Below are 25,770 nucleotides of genomic sequence, written 5' to 3'. Positions count from 1 at the left end.
TCAACATCAAGCTTGGTTGTGGGACTTGACTTGGTTAATGAAATGTGAGTGGAAGTGCCATGTGCTACTTCTGAGCAGAAGGTGTAAGAGCCATCGCATACTCTTACCATATCTTTTCCCCTTTAGTATGAGCCCCATAATGTTCCAGACTGGGGCTGCTTCTTCAGCCTGGATCTCAGAGTGAAGGGACGATGAAGAACACATCCAGGTACATTTTCATGAATGAGAAACAAACCTGCTCTTTAAAGTCAACAAGGTATTGCCACTATGGCATGACCTACCATAAAGAGCCTGATACAATGGTTCACCATCAAGAACAGAAATGCAGAAAGGCAGAGGAGGTTGAAACCTAACAATAACAACAAAAAAAGCCAGTGGAGTTACTGAGCAGAAAAGCATTAAAGGTATTTATAGAAACATTTCAAAAAGGAACTCAAATTGAAAAGATGATGGACAAAGTGCATGGTTTAGCAAATGGAGCTTGAGAGTCAGTCATGTCATTGATAGAGGTAGCGTAGTACTGAGAGAGGACAGCAGGTTCAGAATCATTGTTCCAACAGATGGCAGATTATTTAGAGAAAATAATATGTGAACTCAGACATGTGATTTACCCAGGCAGATCTAGAACCAGGATGATCTAAAGCCTACATCCTAAAAGAGGCAATTAAGAAAGTATGACTCCCCCAAAGCCATATTTTTCAAAATAAGTAAGTATAGACTTTGGGGGTATTTTATGGTTTGTCTAGGGCGCTTATAGCCACAAAATAAACCTAAAACATCTCTGTGGAACATCCATTTATTGAGGTTGAAGGAAGCTAATTGAGAAATCATTATTTTGCCACCACTAAGCCACCCTGTTATGATGTAGAATGAAAAACTGCATAGAGATTAAACAGAACTTCACAGATGTCTCCTGACTTCAGACATCTGCGTTAGGGCTCTGCTCTACTGCTGTTCTGCTCCTTCCCTAGAAGAATGCAAGAAGTACTTAGCTAAGGCAGGCCTCATGTCTCACCCAGAAGGATGCTCTCCCTGCAGGAGGTAATACAAAGCCAACCAGAGTAAATGATGGTTCTGAGTTACCACAACTGCTCAGAGTACCTGGAAACAATAAAAGAACAGTGTGGAAGGGCATTCTTTTCCCAACTATTTAAGGAATAAAGCATGTCAAATTAAGTTCCCAATTAAGTCTCTGCCTTTTCTTTGAGCACTAGAAAGACAATGAAATATTAAGGTTCTAACCTATATACTGAATTCATCTAGCCCAAGGGGGTCAATAAAAATTTTTTTTAAATAAATTAAGAATCCCAGGAGAAATGTTAAATATTGTGAGTGGAAGAAAGTTCAAACTATATAATAATGGCTTAACTAGATGAGTTCAATTTAACTAGATAAACTGGAAGCTAATTTAAATAACTTTATTCTTTTCCAATTACTAACATTCCTAATTTTCCCCATGAGTATTAAGGTTCATAAAGCATTTGGTAATAACCATACTGAATTTCATATAAAGTTCTGCCTGAGTCGAAAAAGTAAAAGTCTCTGGAGAGTAATTTTTCACCTACAGTATGTCACAGAGTAGTTCTTTTGCACAAAACCTATTGCATAATAAAATTTATGTGTCATTATTCTATCTGAATCACAAGTAAGGTTTAAATGAGAAATAAATTCTTATAGCACTGCTAAGATTTCACTGAATATCAAGTTCATTCCACATTCCTCTGAAAATTTCCATTTCAGTAATTCATCCTTGAATTATGTATTGTGCATGTTTATGTGTACAGAAAAGAGGTTCAAAATTCCACAATCTTGAGAATTTTTCCTGCTATTTCTTAATATTGTTATCAACAGGACAAGATAAAAGTATTATTCTAACTCTTGGTCACACTCTCCTCAGGGTTTATGGACAAGTGAATCTTATTATAATTAAGTTGTCTGCATTGCCTACTAATACTCCTATTTGGAAAAGATCCAAGAAGGATTCACCACCCACCTGGCATATAGTATAATAACATGGCCTTGGCGTTACTCAGAGGTTCTTCATTTTTTCAAGTGAATCATTTATCAGTGTCAGGAGCAGCTGCCTCTCAAGCCCAGAAGGTCCCCCAGGCCTCACTTTCTTCCCACACAGCCTGAGGGAGTGACTTGTTTCTCCCTCCTCATTAAAGCTACTTCCACCCACTCTCTCCCTTGGGTGTCACACCCTCACAGGGCTAGGGAGAAGAAAGCTGTCTCCCCAGTCTTCTGTTTCCTGGCTGTCCTGGAAAACAACCCAGGGTCATTTTGGGCTTCATCATGAAGCCACTAAGAATTAATAGGCAAGCAAAAGTATTCATGGTTTTAAAAGCTTACAAAGGTCTGAGAATCATTGCCTCATTTGAAAAAAAAAAAAAAATTCCCTTTTTTCTCTTGCTAAGTGGTCTCTTGAAGCTGTTGCTTTCTTCCCCTAGTCCTGTGAGCACCTCTCATGGTAATCTGCCTCTAAGGATTAGACTGTGAAGTATAAAATCTAATTAAATAGCTGGAGAAAGAATGCAGCAGGCACACCACCATGGAAGGTTTCAGATATCTGTTACCCAATACAAAGAAATTACATTCGATATCTAATTAAATGTGTTTCCAAGTTGTTTTACATGAAGCCAGTCCTCAGAAACACCAATTTCTTAATTATTTGTTTATACGTCTTCAGGGGAGGGGAGGGCAGAGAATGGTGTCCAGACTCAGACAGGCTGGGCAGTTCTCACGTAAGTCTCTCTGCAGCACCTCGGACAGCTCCCAGACTCAGCTGTTCTTAAACTTTCAAGAGTTAATCTATGCAGTGTCAAAGGACCAGCTGTAAAGGCTACCACGTCAAAGTTTCCTACTGCACTTTGGTAAGCACAAAGAAGTGTTATAGACAGATTTCCTACAAGTTGAGCCAGGTTCCTGGTAAGGAAAGCTACCGCAGACTGACACACAAAAATAGTGTCTCAAAGTCCTACAACTATGGCAAACTGTCTCTGGGCATCGGGCTTAAAAACAGGACTGCATTAAGCTATGATGAATAACATTTGAAGATCAGTGCCATGTCTTTTACTCTTTAGGTACGTTAAATTCCAAAGCACTAAAAAGATATTATATATACTTATGCCTAGGACCTCAGGAGCCAATATAGAGGTAAAATTTTGTTAGCTCACTTTTGACCCAGTTACTTTTGCCCGAAAGAAAGAAGACAAATGTGAGACATTAATTTTACCAGACTGTATATACAATTCATAGAATGAATTAACTAAACTCATGGCAACAGTGTCTATAAATTCAGGGGCACCATGCCCCATACTATAATACCATGTGCATGACACCTTTGTTCAGGGAATATATACCACTGTGTCCGAGTGTACTTGCAAAACCAAATCCAGTGCATTTTATTTGCAACATTAGACAGGTCTAGCTAAACATCTTAAGGCAACAGGTATGTAATACCTATTAAACAACCAATGTTTTCTTGAATTGACTTGTTAAAATATGGTAAATGTAATACTGATTTATATTTAGACATAGCTTTTGTTTTGAAAATAGAAAAAAAAGCAAGCAGCATCCACAAGACAGAAAATTTTTTATTAAATATCCTTTTTAACTAAGAAACGGTGAGTTGATGATTAAAAAGGAGTCCAAGTGGAAGGCTAACAGCACTAACAGATGTATAAAACATGGATCTGAAGAGATATAACTTCAAAAACTGTGATTTCACAACAGTAAGTCCTATCTGTTCGCCTGTGATCATGAACCTATAGAAGTTCCCAGAGTTACATTATTATTTTTGTCCTTTACTGACATTATTTTTTCTCCTGTAAAGGCTAAGTAACACATCAAAATTAAAACTGGCTCAATTTCTCAGAGTTTGGACAGGTTAACTCAATCTTAAAAGTAATGTGAGTACATTTTGTGATCATTTTGAAGCTGAGGAGATAATTAGATTATAAGGAGATGAGATTTAATGGAGTCATAATCAGCACTCGATGAACAGATGACTAATAATGTCTGAATCCATTTATGATCAAAGACCACATTAGGCTGCTCAACACTCCAGGCACTCTTGGTTTACTAAGAAATAGTGCTCTATTCTGACAAGTCCAGGTTTCAGTTCAGTTGGAAGATGAGAGTTTTTCAAAGGTAAAAGCAGCAGGATCTCAGGAACATACATTTTTTGCTTCCTTGCTTTGAGCTCTTTGTAGTTACAGGAGCTCTCATTAAGAAACTAGCATTGATTTCATAAACCGATTTCTTTATTTTTAAAAATTTCTTTTGCAAATCTTCATGCAAAAGATACAAGATAGACAGGATATTGGAGTGCATTTTGAAATCACATTTCTGGGCTGATGGCAGTAGGGGGTGGTACACAGAAGGAAGAGCAACATGAAAGAGGACATCTCAGCTTCCACAGTTTTATCCAAGATTCATGGCCCAGTTTCCAGCTATCCTTGTCAGCATCCCCAAGAGCACCTATGATCTAAAAACCAAATCAAATACCTTTTGCCTTTCAACAAAGTAAAATTAGAAAGCTAGCTAGCAATTACACGTACCATTTTCCATGTATTTCCCTTAAGCCAACTAACGAGTTTATACAGATCTCTACTCGATGTTTTGGATCAGAGTTACTCTATTGTGTGTTCAAAGAGATAGACTGCCTAGTTAGAACTGTTAAACTCACCACAGCAGGCAGGCCAGATATTGACATAGTTATATATTATTTTTCTAAACATGTACCCACAGGTTATGATCAATCAAATAACCAAGAAACTCCCTCAAAAGTTGTTACTAAGAAGAAATATTTTAAATTTTGGAAAATATTTGCACACTAAGATGGTTTTCAGTATTATGGAATTCTCACAGAAACTTAGAGTTAACCAGAAAATGCAGTAAACTTTATTTCCAGAGACACAGACATATATGAATTCTCTTAAAATATATTGTGCAGTTATTGAGTGCAAACTTTAATGGAAACCAAGTATAAACGCAAGCAACAAGACTCAACAATTCTCTCAGAAGTTGCTTGGAAGAAATTAACTGGTACCAATTAATGAATTGATAAGCTAAGTCGCTTCAGTTGTGTCCAACTCTTTGCAACCCCATGGATGGTAGCCCACCAGGCTCCTCCGTCCACGAGATTTTCCATGCAAGAATACTGGAGTGGGTTGCCATTTCCTTCTCCAGGGTATCTTCCTGACATAGGGATCAAACCTGTGTTCCTTACATCTCCTGCATTGGCAGGCAGGTTCTGTATCACTGGCGCCACCTGGAAATATATTAATGCCTATGGTCAAAATATTATCTAAACACAGAAGAGTGAGCTTGTTCTAAAACATAATACATGAAAAAAATAACTACAAATTGGAGAATGTAACTGGGATTCAAGGACTGAATAACATTCTGCATAATTACAATCACTTACTACATTGTGACTAAAAGTAAATAAAGCTCTTAGAAGATGGAAAATACTGTACATACCAGCTGATAATTATGGAGTAGCATGGAACTAGGGCAGCTTCAAAATTCAGGGAGAGGACCAGAGCCTTTCTCTAGTCTTGATAACTCAGGTTAGAATCAAGTCCAGGCAATGTGAGACACTCTCCAAGGGCTATGCCAAAAATTAGGATCAAAGAGATAAAGTAGATGACAATGAAGGGAGGCTTTGATACTGAATGAGGGAGGGAGGAGGCATGGAAGATCTAAGACAAAGAGTGAATACAGAGATATGTGTGACAAGGAGGGATATACTAACCAAGCACCTAGCAGGTGCTAGAGAACATAGAAGATTTCTTTAATGACTGCAACAGGTTGCTTTCCTTTAAACATTTTATAACCTAATGAGGATATAGATGCACACCTAAAATAACTGTCATATTAAAAAAAAAAATGGAACAAGAGCTATTGGATAAGCTCAAAAAAAAAAAAAATGTACTCTGGAGGACACAGAGAAAGAGAGAGCCTGGCTGAGGAGACTGGACAGACATTAGGTAAGAAATATCTTATAAGCTGACCTTAAGCAAAGGTGAGACTTGAACATATGGAGATGGCAGGGCAGGCAAGGATAGTTCAATAAATCATAACAAAGTATCTGCAGTGAAGAAAGTGGAAGAACAGCTTGGAAGCTAATAGGCCAGGCCCTAAATAACACCAACAGACATAGGAACAAGCAATTATTCCTTTTTATATCATGGTTACCTGTGTTACAAAGAAATAGTTCTAGGATATCTGCTCAAGAAAATCGCAGAATTTTTCAGTATGTTAATGTGGTTTGCCATAAATAAAAAGTTTATCCACACATTAACACACTGTAGGAGTACATTTCATATTGACTTTCTTTTTTTCAAACTTCCATTCTGTAATTTTTAATTATTTATGGACATATGTCCTAAAAAGTGTCATGAAACTGTTTACAAATATTCACACACTATTCAACACTTCTTCCATTTCAGAAATAAAAACGTGCTCTAGGAACATGCTCCAAATGATCATTTATGCCACTAATTCAGCTTCAAGTTTGACAAATGTTTTAAAGCTTACATGCAAAGCATTAGATTCTGTGCAGAGAAAAAGATGAAAGCAGCCACATAGGACCCCTGGGCAGAGGAGAGATCAGTATGAAGACATGACTCCAGCTTCCAGACAATGGATTATCCTAATAATGAGAATCGCTGGCTGTGGATCCTCCAAACTGGAGAAATTTCGACGTCCCAGTATCTCTCCCCTTCTTCACCTGTGTTACACCAAATAGGCCGTCACCTGGTGGTGGGTATGGAGAGCTACACAGAATTTCAGTGGGGACTGAAAAGCCATGGAGATGGGAGCAGAAGTGAGATTCCCTTCCCCTCTGTATGAGAAGGTCTAATCTCAGATTGTGCCTCCATTTGGGCTCCCACATCTGTACTCACTGAAATGTTATCAAAGCTGGTTATCTGGTCCCCACCAGCCCCAGGGTTATTATTTTGTTGTAATCTGCACATAGGCCACAAGCATGGTATCTTAGTGGGCAAGTTTACAAACAGGAAGGACAGAACCCGAAGACCTTTCTTTTACTTTGGGACCTTCTCTGGATTCCTTAACACAGCCATTAGCAGGCACTCCACTGAACCAACACGAAAGCACCCAACGTTCACAGCAGTCATTTCTGCTACTTGTCAGCAGTGCTGGTAAGAAAGGAAACAAAATAAACCCTCTGGGAAGGAAAGGCTAAAGGCACATCTCATTCTCCCTGCTGGGTATTTCTAATCCTCGCTTTCCTTACCACTTGTCCATGGAAAGCCCTGAGTTCTCAGGGGGTGGGAGTGATTCACTCGATTCCCATTTGCTGCACCCTCCTCTCCCTTCCTCCCTGTCCTAACTGAGCTGTTCATAAAATTTAGACCACAAAATCCATGACAACGTGGAGCTCAGTGGACAATGAAAGCATATGCACAGACCCTTCAACCAGGCTTTTGGGCTAACACAAATCAAATAACTTTTAGGAAAATAAGTCTGGCATTAAAAAGAGAATTGGGAGCTGGGATAAGATAAAAGCTAAGCCTCAAGCTCAGACACAGACCTATTTCCACCATGAACGAGCAGGGAATATATGAATTACTATAAGGACTTTTATGATTTTCTTCAAGAGAATTTAAAAGCAAGCCCAAAATGATTGAATACTTTCTAGAACATTTTAGTAGTCTACTGTTGATGTAATGCTAATTGAGTATGGTCAGATGACTATAATATAATGCACCAATCCAAAAAAAAAGTTCATTTTATACTATACATAATATATTTTTGGATTTGAAATATATATACACAGAAAAAAACAAATCTAGATTTCCTAGGCCAACATCCTCAGTGAATGCTGCTGTAAGATAATGCCTTCGGGAACTTCCCTGGCATCCCAGTGGTTAAGACTTTGCTTTTCAACACAGTGGGCATGGGTTTAATCCCTGGTCTGGGAGTTAAAATCCCACCTGTCTCATGGCCAAAAACCCCAAACATAAACCAGAAACAATATTGTAAACAAATTCAATAAAAACTTCAAAAATGATCCACAGCAAAAAAATCTTTAAAGATAATGCCTTCTGCCTTTAGAATAATGATTCACGTTAATACTAAAAACAGTAGGCTTTGCAGAGGTCACCACAATCTTGACAGATCCTTCATTCTTGGTTAGCGTTTCTACACAAGGACTGTGTCTTTTTCAGCATATGCAGCAGATGGGAAGTGGTCACCAATATGTACTAGGGATTAAAGGGACACATTTTTCCCTCTAGCTGCTGCTGCTGAGTATTGATAAATTCAGTCTTCAGCCATTCTGCCCAAACTTTAATATATTTTGATAGAAGATTAATAAACCTGTCTCCTCAACTTCCTCCCACCCCCTCCTTTTTTCCTTTTCTCCCTCTATCTACCAACAAGGTTAAGGTTCCCTCCCTCCTCGTGGCATGACAATGACTATAATTTACTCTTTCTGATTAAAGCAAAAAATATCAAAATGAGCATCGACAAATGCAAGATGGTTTTGATGCTAGAGTATTTCCAAAGGGAACCAAATAGGGTCAGGAGACTCCCTGAGAAATACTATTCCTACTTTTCCATTCTGCTTGTTTTATTATTATAAAGTAGAATTGCTTGTTCAAGTTTCCCTAAATGTTGAAGTTTTCCCTATATCCTGAAATCTGCTAATGATCTTGCCAGAACTTAGGTGCTGTTCTTCAAGAATGACAGTGTAGGGACTTCTCTCGTGGCCCAGTGGCTAAGACTCTGAGCTCCCAATGCAGGGGACCCAAGTTCAATCCCTGGTCAGGGAACAAGATCTCACATGCTTCAACTAAGACCTGGTGCAGCCAAAAAAAAAAAAGAATGACAGTGTACTTACTATTGGCTCCACAATATTTGATAATGTATACAGTGACAGGAATAGATGGCAGAGCAGTATTAAACTGGTAAAAGTTGATGATTTAGCCAACTGCACTTTTCTCTAATACTTAGACAAAAAACAGTCCTCACCTTGTTCAGTCAAAAAAGTCCAAAAAGAGCAATAAAAATCCACCAGAGTTGGAAAATGCAAAGTACTGCCTTACATGAATCCATTCCCGAACTTCATGCTTCCCAAGTTCAGCCTTCTGGGGTGCTAAAATATCATACTATAATAAAAGGGATAGAGAAAAAAAAAATCTAACAGCAGAGAACTAATTAGCTCCACAGGGACACACTAGACAGGAAGACCAAGTTTCAAAGAAAAGAGTGTAATCCTCAAGTAGGAAAAACTATAAACATGAGTCACTTCTTCTATCCAAATCCAATACCTTCGAGCAGACATTGGGGACCTCTCTGCAAAGTAACAACAGCACTGATTGACAAGTTTATCTATGGGAAGTTGCTGCCATCCAAGTCAATAATCTGCATGAGCACTATCTCAGTGCATGAAAAGTGTAAGAGAATTCATCAAATGAGGACATAAGGAAAGGTGGAGAATCTGTTCTCCCAGAGGAGACTGGGGGGCACCTTCTTCTATGGGCCAACATCCAACATTTCTCTAAGAATTCTCTCATCTACCTTCATAAATCCAAAGTTCTCTATAATACTTAGTGATTTGGACAAGAACTAGTTTTCTCTCTATCACTGCTTTCTTCTCCAACTCCCCTCTCTCTTTCCACATTTTCAGATAGAATGAGATCACTGTCATTCATATTAAATTGAGTTCCTATCTGTCCAACCTTTAGTATTAGAATGAAATTGGAGACACTCAGGAATGTCCTTTGGTGGAGACTAGTCTACCTGGTTCTACCTGCTGGATTTTATATCCCCTGTGGGTTAGGAAAAGAAACAGCCTGTCTCCAGTTAGAATGCAGTCAAAAACTCTAATACACAAATGGAAAAAAAGAAACCTCCAGGGTCAAGGATCTGAAAACAGAAGCAAAGGTGAAAGGTTGTTGCTGACCCATGAAAAGATGCCGGGATTCTTGGCCTCCGGAAGAGAAGAATTCAATCTGGGGCCAGTGACAAGGCTTGATCACCCAGAGCTTTTGTGCAATAGTTTTATTAAAGTATAAAAGGGATAGAGAAAGCTTCTGACATAGACATCAGAAGGGGGCAGAAAGAGTACCCCCTTGCTAGTGTTAGCAATGGAGTTATATACCTTTTAATTAGTTATTACAATGAATCAAAAGAATGTCTCAAGTTTGTGAACATTTTACCAGACCTACTCCAGCAATTTACATTTTAGGATAACAAGATTAGAATTTAAAAATAGAAAGATCCTCTAGACCCACTCCCATAATATACATTCTAAGATATCAGGATTAATCAGAAGGTTTTCAGGAAGGAGAAACTGTCCTCCAGCCAGATACATTGTTGTATAATCCCTAGTACCAAGTTTAAACTGAGTTGTGTAATTGACTAAGACTAAGGAATGTAGAGGAAAAAAACGTCCTTTTCTCCTCCTTGAGAATTCCAGACCCCCAATCTCCACTTCGAGAGCCCCAGACCCCTTTCTTCTCCTTGAGGACCCTGAACTTCTTATCAATCTGCTTAGGAATTGACTCTTTCAAAAGGAGTGACATAAAACCTGTGCTGATTTTCCATTGCTAAGTTGTCATCACTTACGCCATGCATACTTATCTCTGAAGTCACAATTTCATCTGCGGACGTGGGTGGCTACAACAAAAGCAGAGAAGTAAACCCATGTCCTTACATTGTCCTCATGTCCAAACCCCATTTTCCAAAGCTGGCTCTTCCAGCCCACCTCTAAATTGAATTTTCTAACCTGAGAGGCCCCTGCTTCCTTTTCCTTGACTCTAATGTATGCTCTCTACAGGTGATATGCTAGCCACGTATCAAGCCTTAGTGATATAAAGAAATAATTTTTAAAATACCTTATTTATTCATGTGTCTGTTAAACACTGGAGAAGAAAATGGCAAGCCACTCCAGTATTCTTGCCTGGGAAATCCCATGAACAGAGGAACCTGGCAAGGTACGGTCCATGGGGTGGCAAAGAGCCGAACACGACTGAGCAACTGAGCACTACTACTACCACTGTTAAACACGTAGCACCCTAAGAGAGGAACAAATATCACAAATTGTGTTTTTCGATCTTTTTTCAGTATCACCACCCTTGAGGAAACGTCTTAGGCATTTTTTTCCTAATCAAACCCCTTCATAAAATCTTAATACCACAGATACACTATCAGTATTTATGTGACGTATTCTCATAAAAAGAGTACAACATTTTTCATTCAACAAGAACCAGTTTTCTCCCTCTTAAGGAGATGTAATTTCTATTGAGAATTCGTGATCTTGATGCGTGCAGCAACTGAAGTAATTCTGCCCGAAATATTTAACTACTGATAATATTTAGTGGAATATATATCCCTAAAAAGATCGCCTTTCCTTTAGATCAGTAATCTGTATTGAAGAGCTCCAGGAAAGCAACGTCTCCATCTCCTGAGATTCTAATACACAAATCTTCTTCCTGCAGTGCCCACTACCTCTTTGTCTTACACAGAAAAAGTCTACAGAATTAACCAGTGTCTCCTTCAAGTTAATGCCAAGCCCAATGAATGAGTTCTTTCTTCAACATCAAAGCATATCATTTACGCACTAAAACACAAAGTCAACCCCTTTCCCACTCCAGAAACTAGATAAATGTACTTGCCTCTTGCCGTTTGAAGTTCTGGACATATTCTTCAAACTGTTCATCTTTTGTCTCATCAGCTTTCCCAAGCTTCTGAAGGACCTAGTTCATGAACAAAACAAAATGGCTCTATTTACTAATGTTTTCAACAATCTGTGGAAGAAGGCATTGTTTCGCTCTTCTGAGGAGATCACTCTCTTAGCACTGCTAGTTTTTCTGTTCTGGAAGCATCATGCCTCAGTGCCTTTGGAATTGGACAGACTTGGATTTTAAGCACAGTTCCACCACTCAAAGGCTAAATGACCTCGAGGAAGAGTCATGCTATACAGAAATATTTATTTATTCACATATCTTTTCTCCAGTAGGTTGTACATGTCTTAAAGACAAAAACTAGGCCTTGTCTTTTTGTCCAAAGTATCTGGCACAATGCTTGATGCATAATAGTTGCTCAATTTTTTGTTCAACTATGAACCAAAGTTATTTGAGGAAAGTATTAACCTATTTCATAGGGATGGTTTTAGGATTACTGAAGTCAGATACATGGTAAGTTCTCCCCCACCATCTCCTGATAGACCCTTCAATTCAAAAAATGCTCAGAGGAGGCCCTGGGATGCATAAGGCCCATATGAAGCACTAGTCATCCAGAAATATATAAATGAATAAAACAAGGCCCCAGGACTTACTCTTAAGAAACTTATTATCTAATGAAGTAGACAAGGCAAGTTTACAAATAAATCAAGACAATGTGTAATAAGCAACATGAGGGGGTTGCAAGATGTTAGAAGCAATATCTCTTCAGGGAACACTTGTGGAGATTATTCAAAATGTGCTGGAATCCAGCAATTCCACTCCTGGGCATATATCGTGAAAAAACTGTAATTCAAAGAGATACATGCACCCCAATGTTCATTGCAGCACTATTTACAATAGCCAAGAGATTGTAACAACTTAAATATACATCGACACATGAATGGATAAAGGAGATGTGGTACATACATATAATGAAATACTGCTGCTGCTGCTAAGTCACTTCAGTCATGTCCGACCCTGTGCGACCCTATAGACGGCAGCCCACCAGGCTCCGCCGTCCCTGGGATTCTCCAGGCAAGAATACTGGAGTGGGTTGCCATTTCCTTCTCCAGTGCATGAAAGGGAAAAGTGAAAGTGAAGTCGCTCAGTCGTGTCCGACTCTTAGCGACCCCATGGACTGCAGCCTACCAGGCTCCTCCGTCCATGGGATTTTCCAGGCAAGAGTACTGGAGTGGGGTGCCATTGCCTTCTCCAATGAAATACTACTCAGCAATAAAAGAGTGAAAAAATGCCATTTGCAGCAACATGGATGGACCTAGAGAGTATCATGCTAAGTGAAATAAAAGAAAGAGAATACCATATAATGTCACTTGTATGTATAATCTAAAATACAGCACAAACTTATTTACAGATTTATTTTTATTTGTGCTTATTTACAGCACAAACAGAAACAGATTCATAGATATAAGAAACAAACATGGTTACCATAGGGGAAAGGGGAAAGGGGGTGGAGGAGGAATGAATTAGGAATTATGCATCAGCAGAAACAAACTACCATATATAAAATAGATAAACAACAAGGTCCTACTGTATAGTACAGGGAACTATATTCAGTGTCTTGTAATAAACCATAATGGAAAAGAATATGAAAATACATATATACATATATGAATCACTTTGCTGTACACCAGAAACTAACATAACACTGTAATCAACTACAACTTTTAAAATGTGCTGGGAACTCCAGCAGCAAGAATGTGGCAGAGTACATTCCAGCCAAGGAAGCAGCCTAAGAAGGACCTCTGGAAAAATTATGGTGGACTGGGCATAATTTCCTAGAGCATAGGACTAGGTATCAGAAGAAACAGAAGAAATGGCTCTCAGAAACATAGCAGAAAGTTACTTTGGGCCACAGCAGAAGGATCCTGAGAGCCACATGGAGATCACTATTTAAGATATCTAGTATCTAAAACACGGACTTCTTTAAGAATTTACAAAAGCTCCATAAATGTTGCCTTCTCAGAATTCGTATTCCCTATAGCATTACCAAATATATTTTCCTGAAGCATAAACATTTGGGCATTAAAACATATATTCAAACAAAGCACTTTCTATAGCTAAGTTTTAGGGCTTCCCAGCCCATTCAGTGGTAAAGAATCCACCTGCCAATGCAAGGTGGACGACAGGAGTTGGATGACAAGGTGGATGACTGACATGAGTTCGGTCCCTGGGTGAGGAAGACTCTTTGGAGAGGGAAATGACAACCCACTCCAGTTTTCTTGCCCGGAGAACCCTGTGGACAGAGGAGCCTGGTGGGCTACATTCAACGGATTACAAAAGAGTCAGACATGACTTAGCGACTAAACAACAACAATGGCTAAGTTTTATATCAGCTTATGCTAATTTGTTTCCTAAAATCAAAGATATAATCTTGTACAAATGAAGAATTCCTTAGACCAGTTTAGAATGTCTTAAATAAACCCAAGTATGGAAGTATTTACCCAACAACACAGAGTCCTTGCAGATTCTTCCAAGAAATAAATTTTCTTTGGAGGTAAATAGTAATTATTCTAAGTATGTAAGTAAAAAATGATTATTTTATTCTAAAGCTAATTGTTTATAACATATGCTAATATTCCTTCCTTTCACATTAATAAACAAATTTTTTTTAAAAAACTTATATAGACTCACATGTATTACCAATTACTCAATTCACTCAATTTCATATCACAAACCAATACCATATATGAATAATATGAAAGATATATTATTCCTCATTGCAAATTTATTATTTAAACAGAGCTGGACGAATCCAGTAACATAAGTACTAAAAGGACAAATAATCACTCTATCAGCTAATAATCTCTTCTCAGTTAAGAGTTTCTTTGAGAGACAGAGCAGAAAACACTAAATTTTTCAAAGAACTGGACATTGTAACTAGGGAATAAGCTGATAAGCATAAAAAAACATGATCAAACATACATATGGAATATTTTAAAGTTAACAGTTGTTATTCTTGGATGGTAAGATTCAGAGTGATTATTATTTGTCTTTGTAATTTGCTATATTTGCCATTATTTCCTCAATGGTCATATGTTACTAAAATAATCAGAAAAAAATCAGAAAGATAAATAATCAGAAGTTTATCATACGGATAGCCTGTATGTAAGAGATTTATGTATTAGATCTTAGTACTAGTGAAAAGATTGTTAGTAACTGGCTGAAAGACTCTCCTCAAAAGAAATTGATGAATGAATTACTCTCAAGTGGGAGAAAGATTTCCAAAGGCAGTCCTTAGGACCTATGTCTGATTCAGTGGTTCGTGTGTAAAGAGAGGGTTATCAATAGTACTTCACAGTATTATATGAAACTACCAAGGATACACGTGGAAAGGCAGAGCTTTGGTGCCTAGCATATAATTGTTGCTGTTGTTGTTTAGTCACAGAGTTGTGTGTGACTCTTTTGTGACCCCATGGACTGTAGGCCACCAGGTTCCTCTGTCCACGGGATTATCCTGGCAAGAATACTAGAATGAGTTTCCATTTCCTCTTCCAGGGGATCTTCCCAACCCAGGGATCGAACTTACATCTGCACTGGCAGGCAGGTTCTTTTCTACTGAGCCACCAGGGAAGCCCTACAAATAATTAATGCTCAGTAACTGCCTACTCTTATTAGAGATATTATCTAACCTGATTAAAGAACTTATCAATGGCCTAAACTTACATTGGCAAAAAGCTGGGGAGGATACTGGATATGTTACATGCTGAGAATAAGGATTCACAAAAAGAACTTTAACAACTGAAATGTAACAAGGATAAAATGTAGGTCAAAATATAATTGTCTGAGTTCCAGATTTTTGTATTCAACTTTCAACTATAATACAACATGATGGATGTTAAGAATACAAGGTTTCTGCCCTTAAGTAGAAATAAGGAGCGATTTCAGCTGACAGTCAATATGAGCTGACAAAGTGATACTGTTACCAAACAATCTCACACAATCTCAGACTGCACTAATAAGCGTGAGAGATACACGAGGAGAGCAGTCTTGAAAGCCTCTCTCTGGTGGACTAGTTTGTATACACAAAGATACAAAGACCACCTTGAGCCAGCTGAAAGGGCCCCCAGAAAGGCAGAGAGCTGACACTATAAGGTAAGAGGCATATGTGACACAATTAGTACACTACGTGTTAGTCGCTTAGTCATGCCCGACCCTTGCGACCCCATGGACTGTAACCCGCCAGGCTCCTCTGTCCATGGAATTCCCCAGGCAAGAATGCTGGAGAGGGTAGCCTTTCCCTTCTCCAGGGGATCTTCCCAACTCAGGGGTCGAACCCCTGTCTCCTGCATTGCAGGCAGATTCTTTAATTAGTATATTACCGGGGAGAAAGTACAGCTGTCTTCAGATACCTGAAGAATCAACATAAGGAAGAAGGATTGGACTTTTCCCAATAAGAAACCAAGATCAAGAACCAGCACAGGGTGACTTCCCTGGTGGTCCAGTGCCTGAGACTCCCCACTCCTAATGCAGGGGGCCCAGGTACGATCCCTGGTCAGGGAACTAGGTCCCATGTGCCACAACTAAGAGTTTGCATGCAGCAACTAAAGATCCCACATGCTGCAATGAAGACCTGGCGCAGTCAAATAAATTAATTAAATAAATGCTATTAAAAAAAAAAGAACCAACACAGACAAGTAAAAGCTATATCAAGAAAATGTTTTCACTGGAAATTTCTATCATATGTTCCTAGAAATTAAATAGTTTGTTGGTGGAGGTAATGAGCTCACTGTCCTAGAGTTATTTGAGCTTAACCCAGAGTTAGAAGTGCTAGAAAAGGAATTTATTCATCGAAAAGACGAATGGAATAAGTCATATTTCAAATATCTTCTATTTCTTGAATCCATAATCAATGTATGATGTTAGACATTTTCCCTAGAGAAGAATACAAATCTCAGTGAACAGAAGGCAGAGAACAATGTCTGTTTGTTTCTATCTCCGACTGATATTGACTTGCTGAAGACTGCTTGCCAAACCCTGTGGTAGGGACTGTGGAAGAGCGAGCTGCGTTCCCCAGACTGTGGTCATTTGACAGGCTTGAGTACGGTGCTACAGGGGAACTAGGGCAGATGTGGCCAGCATGCTAGGCAGAGGGCAGGTTATGGGAAGGCATCGTCTGCAACACTAAAGACTTCAATCTGCTTGTATAGACCATGGGAAGCCAACAAAGAGGGTCTCTTCCCTGGAGGCAGCTACATGATTAAATTTGTGCTCCTTGGTGACAGTATTAAGGACAGATTAGAAGAGAGAATGACTGGAAAAGTAAGGCCAGTTAAGGAGCTATTTAAATAGTTTAGGCAATAAATGATAGCTGGAGCTAAGAAACAGATGAAACTAATACTCGCGAAGCAAACACACAGAACATCACGGCTTACGAGACGCAAAGGGCAAGGATAGAGGTGAATCGAGGATGACCTCATTTCCATTGTGGCGGCTGAGTGGGTCATCTGGTGACAATCAGATGCTCTTCCCAGAGAGATGGGAATGGTTTAGATTCAGGACTGTAAAAGGTAAGAACCAGAAACACTCAGCAGAATTCTGGATGGAACTGAAGGCTCAGGTGAGGCAGAAACCACTGGTGAGTGGTACCCATGTTCAAGCAGTTTCATGATTTTTTTCCAGCAGCCTTGGCACAGTAGTAGATTGATGTGCTACATAGAAAGTATCTAAGGCACCAAGGACAATGAAACCTAGAATTGAGATGACCAAAAAAAAATTCTTTTACCTTGTTTAATATCACAATATTTCAAAGTGTGTTTATAATTTAGGTGGCCTTTCTCCTTCACTTCACCACTAGTTATGCTGAAAATACCAATTAAGCCTGAACAGTATGGCATCATTCATATTACAAGAGGATTACCACTATATATTCAAGCCTCTGATACTCAGATTTTGACAACATGACACATCTTCCTCCTCCATAGGCAAGAGGAAGAAATTCCAAGCCTGGTGCATTTTGGTTTAGGATTTAGGTCTTAGATGATTTCATCTACATTGACGCTTTCCTATTTTGACACAATAGGATTTCTGTTGTTACTTTTGTTGCTAAAGGTTTTCAAATGCAAAATAATATTCTAAGCTGAAGTTGCTTTTTCAAACTGCCTTTCCTTTCAGTGAGACTCTGAAATATTTCTATAGGGTTGACTGGGTGCTTAGCTTCTCACTCTCAGCCCTAAGTTCAGAAGTTCTGATCTGATCCCGAAAGACACTATGACACGGGCAAATAAAAATTAAATAGGAAAGGGACTTCCCTGGCAGTTCAGTGGTTAAGACTTTGCCTTCCAATGTAGGTGGTGTGGGTTCCGTCCTTGGTCAAAGAGCTAAAATCCCATATGCCTCTGGGCCAAAAAAACAAAACATAAAGCAGAAGCAATACTGTAACAAATTCAATAATGGTCCACATCAAAATCTTTTTTAAAAAAATAAACAGGAAGGAAAAGCAAGAAGCAAGACTATGGTAACTTGGACTATTTCAACTAATAAATCTTCTTTCAGTGTCTCCAAAGCAGTTAGTTGTTCAGCTTAGATTACAATAGCTGCTCCAATGATGTGAATCTCACATGCTTTTCTAGAGCAAGTGTTCATGTGTAAAGAGTCCAAGTCAAGTCCCTAAAAATTTAGAAATCTTTTTAATTTGGATAGTTTCCTCTTACTGTAAAGCCAAAATTCTGTCCAAATTTCAAATTTTCAGAGACCAGTGCAAATTAAATACTGACCATTATAATAGGAATACTTGCCTTCTATCCATTTGTTAAAATTAGGAATGGAATACTGCATACACAGCTTTCAAAGAAAGTAGTTGACATTCAAAATCAAAGGCAAAAATTCACAAGCTTCCATTCCACATGGAAACCCCTCTTTTTAATTAGGGGAAAGATCTAAGAGGGTCAAGAAATTTATGACTCTAAACAAGAAAACCAGTCCTGTGATCTAAAGTGGGAAACTGGTAAGAGGAGGGAATGCAGAAATGCAGACCACAAAGTAATTCAAGATGAAAGCCATTGGGAGTGTCAGAGACACATTTTTATGTACTGCTTGATAGTGGGAAGAAGGCGACAGTTAAAAGAATTCTGCAGGATTGGCCTCCAGGATGCCCTGGAGAGATTCATGCATTTGATTAGGGCTTAGACCAGACAAGCTTCCATCTCTGGGTGAGTCATGCTTCCTAAAACCAGAAAGTCAAAGTAATAATCCTACAATTTAATTAGAATTCTGTAAACAAAGAAGTGCCTCTCTCTTCACATTTTCTGTCTTTATAAAGAAAAAAGAAGAGCATATCAGATTATGTATACATTATCCACAGAACCCGGGAATCAACTACATGGGATGACCATGGCCTTTTTTGGATAGAACCCAGAGAGTTGGTCTTCCACCACTGCCCTCGCCCAGGTGATTCGTTCATTCATTTGTCTGTATACTCAACTATCCATTTATCAAGTGCTCACTCTGATAATGTGCAAAGATCCATAACCTTGGACTGGAGGGTGACCACCAGGTACCTGCAAGCACGGAGTAGCTGCTTGTTCTGAAGGGTCCTATGGGCATGTTTCCCAAACTTCAGGGTACTAGTCCCTTGACCTCTTTCAGCATGTGTTGCAAAATCTAAAGAAGTGGCTTTAATGTGCCCTAACTTGAGAGGAACAAGATGAGTCATGCTTTGGTACCATTTAGGTGCCCGTCAACGTCCTGCACCTTGCCCTTCACCTAGTCCTCTGCAGGATGTATTTCTGTACCGCTGTGACATCCACTTCTTGCCCTGGCAGATTTCAACAGTACATTAGCCATCACATCATCAAAGCCTCTCAAGAGGTTGGCATGAGTCTTCTTGCTAATTCTGGGAAAGACTTTTAGGGAAGTAAATAAGAAGAGATGAGAGAGGAAAGGTTCACAGCCTTCCATCCCACTTGGGTGGCCTTCAGGCTTAAACAGTTTTGAGAATAACATATGGTAGAAAGAAAGTACAAGTCTCAGACATAAGCAGATTTATCATAAGTGGGGTAGGGGCAATTAGGAATTAGAAAGCAGTTTGTGGCTCAGATGGTAAAAAATCTGCCTGCAATGTAGCAGACCCGGGTTCAATCCCTGGGTCAGGAACATACCCTGGAGAAGAGAATGGCAACCCACTCCAGCATTCTTGCCTGGAGAATTCCAGGGACAGAGGAGCCTGTCGGGCTACAGTCTGTGGGGTCACAAAGAGTCAGACACGACTGAGCAGCTAACACTGACTGACTGGCTGGAATGAGAGGAAAGAAAGGTCAGGAGCCTGGAAAGGAGATAGAAGTAACTAAGGTGGGCCCCCCAAATGCAGATACAGTAAACACCAGGCAAAGCTGCTCTCCATCAGGGTCTACCTGGTGAGGTATCATGTTTGATTTCTGCTCCCTGATACCCTCCCCAATCCTTTACAGATGAGGACATCTTAGTCCTCTGACTTAAAATATATCTTGTTGAAAAAGAAAACTTGAGGGAGGAATATTGATGTAGCAGAGATGAATGTATTGTGAGCTTTGGCATCTAACTCCTTCTTCTTCTCTAGGAAACCGGGGCCACCCCTCTGTCCCTCTGGGTTGGGTCACGTCATCTCGAAAGACTTTTCTATGAAACCCAATACCTCTAGTATCCAACCGGAATACAGTATTTACACCAGGATGCAGTGACATAAAAGTCTGCGAAAGCCTTCAAATCATCGTGAAGCTCTAAGAGGGACCAGATTTTCTTTCTCCCATGGCTCCCCCGTCAAGGACAGAGCACTATTTAATGCCAATATTTCAGTGATCCTCCAACCTCATTAAATCATTCAAATTAATCCTCATGCTGCTGAGCAACGGGGAGATATTCCTCCATTTACCCTGAGAGAAAACATGTCGGCCAAACCAGTGGCAATCTATCTACAGAGGACCTGGCACGTGGTCATGGCAGCCAGAGAGGTTGCTATGCCCAGGCACTTCACTAGGGGACAGTCCTGTTCCTGATTCCTTCCTATAGACGCCTCAAGCCATGTTTGTGACCTCAGGTACCTGTGAAAGATGAATTGGCAATTTGAAAACACTGATGTGCAGTACAAATATGAAGGCACATGTTGATTTAGGGGAATCCAAAGTCCACAAAACCGTACTCAGGATTTCAGTGAACTGCCTAAGACAAGAGGGAGCTGATGGGTAGGACTCAGATGAAAAAGAGAGTCCAGAGAAGAGAGAAAGGACATGTTCTTGCGAAAATGCCTCTTGTGAAAATGTCATCTTAATAACTACATAATTCCCTTATTAACTATTATGGAAATTTAAAATACATCAAGCACAGTTCCAAAAACATTCTATCTAAAAATGAATTTAAACAATGGTGACCTGAATGGGAGGGGAGTTTAGGGGAGATTGAATACATGTGTATGTATGGCTGGGTCCTTTCCCTCTTCACTTGAAACTGTCACAACATTGTTTGTTAATCGGCTCTACCCCAATATGGGCTTCTCTGGTAGCTCAGATAATAAACAATCTGCCTACAATGCAGGAGACCTGGGTTCGATTTCTGGGTTGCGAAGATCCCCTGGAGAAAGGAAAGGCAACCCACTACAGTATTCTTGCCTAGAGATTCCCATGGACAGAGGAGCCTGGGAGGCTACAGTACATGGGGTTGCAAAGAGTTGGACACGACTGAGCAACTAACACTTTCACCCCAATACAAAATAAAAAGTTTTTTAAAGATAAATAAAAATGAATTTAATCCTTCCAACAATCTTGTGAGTTAGGTTATAATGGCTAGCCTCATTTTAGTGGTAAGAACACTGAAAACTGCAGGGGTTAAGTAATTGACCACAGTCATAGAACTATATATAACTGAGCTGAGATTTAAAGCAGAGAGTTTGATTTCAGAGTCAGCTTCTAACCACAAGGCTAAAGACAGCAGCAGGTAAAGAAACATAGCTTGGTGGCCACACTCTTTCCTAGGCAAATAAGTCATTTTCCACTTTTTTTTTTTTTTTTGCGCCAAGCATGTGGGGTCTTAGTTCCCCAACCAGGGATCAAACCCACATCCCTTGCGTTGGAAGCATGGTTTCTTAACTACTGGTCTGCCAGGAAAGTCCTTTTTTTTTTTCTCCTCCATTCTATATTCACTCCCCCTGACTGTATATATCACATTGCCAGGGACACCGATATAACAACTGCTGTATCCATACTTACATTAAACAGAACCATCCAACATCATCTCCATCCAAAATTGGTCACTGTAGTCATTCAAATTCCCTGAGTGAGTGGACATGGGTTATACAAAATATGCATTCTCCCCACTATACCTTTACTTAGAGGTAAAGGTCCAATTGACTTTAGATTAGCAAAAAGCCTGGGAGGACATCACCTCATTATAAGAACATTAGAGATCAGACCACAAAGAAAGTCTTAGCAAAAAGTGATGCAAAAAAATAAAACAAAAAAACAACCTCGGGTACAGAGAAGTGCAGTATAGCCACTTGTTCTAATAATTTTATTTGTTTATTTAATTTTTGCTTCATGGGCTTCTCTCTAGCTACAGCAAGTGGGGGTCACTCTCTAGTTGCGGTGTGCAAGCTTCTCATTGTGGTGGCCTCTCTTGTGGAGGACAGATCCAGGTACGCAGCCCTCAATAGTTGAAGCACGTGGGCTCAGCAGTTGTAGTTCCAAGTCTCTAGAGCACAGGCTCAATAGTTGCAAGACATGGGCTCAGTTGCTCCATGGCACGTGGGATCCCTAGACCAGGGATCGGACCTGTGTCTCCTGCAATGGCAGGTGGTTTCTTTACTCTGAGCCACCAAGGAAGCCCTAACTACTTGTTCCAAAGTGTTCTATGGGCAAGCACTGCACTGTTTCCCAAACTTTCGGTCGAAAGAATGGTATGAACAGATCCTTACACCAAAGTCTGCACTGCAGTCCTGCCTGAGGGCACTGAATAACATCAGGAAGGACACTGGCCTTCTTCAAACAAACTCTTTTTTTTTTTTTTAATGATGCCTTTGGTAACTTGACACTTCCTGCCTCACATTGTGAATTAATACAAAGAGAAAGATACAGGGTGCTTAAAGAACTTTAAAAATCACATTCTCAGTAACCTCAGATTGGAAAACCACCTCAGTTTCACAGGTTGCCTAAACAGTCCCCTAAAAGCCGCACAACACACTCCAAATGCCAGGGCTCACCATTACTAAGGATTTTAGAGGGACCCATCAGGGTGTGACTCAAAGGCAATTTCATTGGTGGTGTTTACCTCTAATGTTTATTGATCCAAAACTAACAATAAGCTGATTTTTTAATTTTTATACAAATTGCAGGTTTGAATGGAAGTAAAAAAAAAAAAAACAGAGAGAGAGTGAGAGATTGCTAATAGGCTGAAAACCAAATGGTATTCCAGTTTGTTTCTGTAGTCGTTTTCTTAAGATCTGTCACAAGAAGGAACTCTGAGTGCCTTCATGACCTTTATTCAAAGAGCACTGAACGGAGCGGCAACATAAGGTGCTCAGAGACTTGGGTGAGAGAGACGATGCTCCTTATGGCTGTGAGCGCTGCCTATCAGAGCACTTGGCCTCTTGAGCACTCAGCTGAAAATACTTCTCACCTGCGAACATGCAATCTCCACAAGATACCAGTAAATCATGCAGCACTCATTATTTCTGCACACATTTCTGAATTTTGTTTCTACACTTTGATTTTCCATTTTCTGCAGCTGTTTTCCAAGTCTGATCTGCAGGAAGTGAATTACTAAAGAAGAGAGACTACTGACCAGTTTGGAGAAGGCCTACTTTCAGATTTAATCTGAGCTTCTGGAGCTGGAATCACCATGCTCGAATGGTTAGCATGGAATATTTTATAATGTTAAACTCAAACTTTATCTGAATATTTAAAATATTGAGGCTTCAAAGAAATATTGTACTAAGAGTATGCTGCTTTGGGCTCTATCACCAGACTCTTACCTGGATGGGGGAATACTTTAAGCACAGTTTGGTGTGTAAAAACTATTGCATGATTGGATGGATAAGAAGAACACAGATGTTTTCTATAGACTTTGAGTGATACTCATAGAAAATTTGAATAAGTGAAAGATGCTTCTGGTACAGCCTTCTAACGGCTGTTCAGACCATCTGTAAATACATGCAGACCCTTCTGTGGGGCATACTCTGCACTGATGCCTATAGATCCACACTCCCCACTCCTCACCCAGTTCAGACCTCTAGGGATTGCACACAGCCCTGGCCTTCTGGCTTCTGGCTGGAGTCAACCATGGGAAATCAAGGCAGCCGAAGATGGAAGGGCAGAGGCAGAGAGGTTTGGGCACTAGTGCCCCTGGCTGCCTCCCTGCAGCTTGACTGCTGTCGCATCAATCTACCCCCTTTCTGGTGGCCCTTCCAACAATTTCATCTCCTCTAACTTCTGATAACAGCTCCCTCCCCTTCCTCTTTAGGCCTGGAGGTCAAAGATCCCTAGTACCCTTCTAGAGGCAGCAGCGTTTCCTATCCCTTGCTGTTTTCCTGTAACCCTCTTCACAAGCCATTGGACTTCCCAGGTGGCTAAGACAGTCAATAATCTTCCTGCAATGCAAGAGACAGAGGGGTTGATCCCTGGGTTGGGAAGATGCCCTGGAGGAGGGCATGGCAACCCACTTCAGTATTCTTGCCTGGAGAATCCCATAGACAGAGCAGCCTGGTGGCTACAGTCCATGGGGTCACAAAGAGTCAGACATGACTGAGTGACTTTCACTTTCCCTTGAAATTCCCAGCTATCCATTCCCAACTCTCCCACTATCCATTTTACCTTCCAACCATGAGCCTTAGTGAACAAAAGCAACCTAAAGCATTTCTAAAAAAGCACCACTGCTGCATCACAGTGTAAAAATGGTCTAAAAACAAACCAGCACAATCCATCCTACCAGAAACAATTTGCACGATAAGCAAGTCTAAAGATAATGATTCCACAACAATGGGGTTTTGCCAACAAGGACGCTTTTTAGGAACATTAGCTCTACAGTCAGCAAAGGATAATTCTCTTTAAAAAGTGTTTAGTAGGATGTTTTCAGCCTTATTTTGAAAGCAAACTGTTTTTCCTTTTTAAAGTTTGCAAGACTTTTATCCCTGGCATTTGCACAACATCTTTTCGTCCGTGTTGTTTAGATATTGATTTTCCTCCGCTGAGAATTCAAGGTAATCACAACCAAAACCCTGGTAGGCTCATTGAGGAAATTGACAAGATAATTCTACAATTTATATGGAAATGTAGAAGACACAGAATAGTCAAAACAATTTTGAAGAAAAAATAAAAAAGGATGCTACATCCCATGCCAAAGCTCTTTAGAGTCATGAAGTCGAACTTCCAGAATAGAAAACTAAAGTTGGAATGATTCACTTTTGTCCTAATAAGAGTCCTTTCCTTCAAAACCTCTGACCTTGGCACCAAGTAAATTTCCAGCAGAGTAAAAAGTAAACATCACCTGCAAACAACTAGCTTCTATATGTCTTATTCTATGTCTATGGGGAAGCCAAATCCCATGCAGGGTCTCTGGTGTAAAACAGAAATAAAATTTTTTTAAAAATTAGGACTATACTATGTTCTTAGAAAAATAAATGACCATAACTCTAAAGCAAAACCTCTCTCTACAGCCTGCATTCTCATGAGATAATTTCTTTAGATTTTACTGACTACATTGGTTCCATACTATATTATATGCAATACTATGGAAGTATTTTTCTGCCTTCTGTTTAAAAAGATCCAGCTATGAGATCACTTTATAAAATGTTAGTTCTTTTTCTTCAACTCCAATGCTCCTGTTAAAGCCATAATTTACAATATATAACATTTGATCAGTTAGCAAATGGAAGGAATACTGCAGTCTGATCAGTACAATGTCCAGAGAGGAGTAACCTATGAACACTTTGAAATCTTCTTAGTGAACAGCTTTCAAGATTAGTCATCCTGATGAATTTACTAAGCAATAAATATAACTGATTATCTGATGGAGTCCTTCCATCCTACTTACATTTCTTTAAATCCTCACCCCTCAAGTGGATCCATATACCAGCAGCATCAGCCTC

The 25,770-nt window shown here is 39.6% G+C and overlaps 1 protein-coding gene across 3 annotated transcripts in view; it reads right to left on the bottom strand.

Moving 5' to 3' along the window:
• The window catches only part of AMPH (amphiphysin), a 206,216-nt gene that overhangs the window by 97,249 nt on the left and 83,197 nt on the right, over positions 1-25,770 (bottom strand). For all 3 annotated transcript variants that reach the window (XM_081537434.1, XM_081537435.1, XM_081537431.1), the window contains exon 2: positions 11,651-11,735. In XM_081537434.1, the coding sequence (XP_081393560.1) occupies positions 11,651-11,735 (85 nt within the window). The remainder of the gene's footprint in view (positions 1-11,650; positions 11,736-25,770) is intronic.

Source organism: Giraffa tippelskirchi, chromosome 10, assembly GCF_054371585.1.
Source record: "Giraffa tippelskirchi isolate mGirTip1 chromosome 10, T2T-mGirTip1v1.2.pri, whole genome shotgun sequence".
Lineage (NCBI taxonomy): Eukaryota > Metazoa > Chordata > Mammalia > Artiodactyla > Giraffidae > Giraffa > Giraffa tippelskirchi.
The sequence above is the reverse complement of the archived record's forward strand: the minus strand, read 5'-3'. Positions and strand labels throughout refer to the sequence as shown.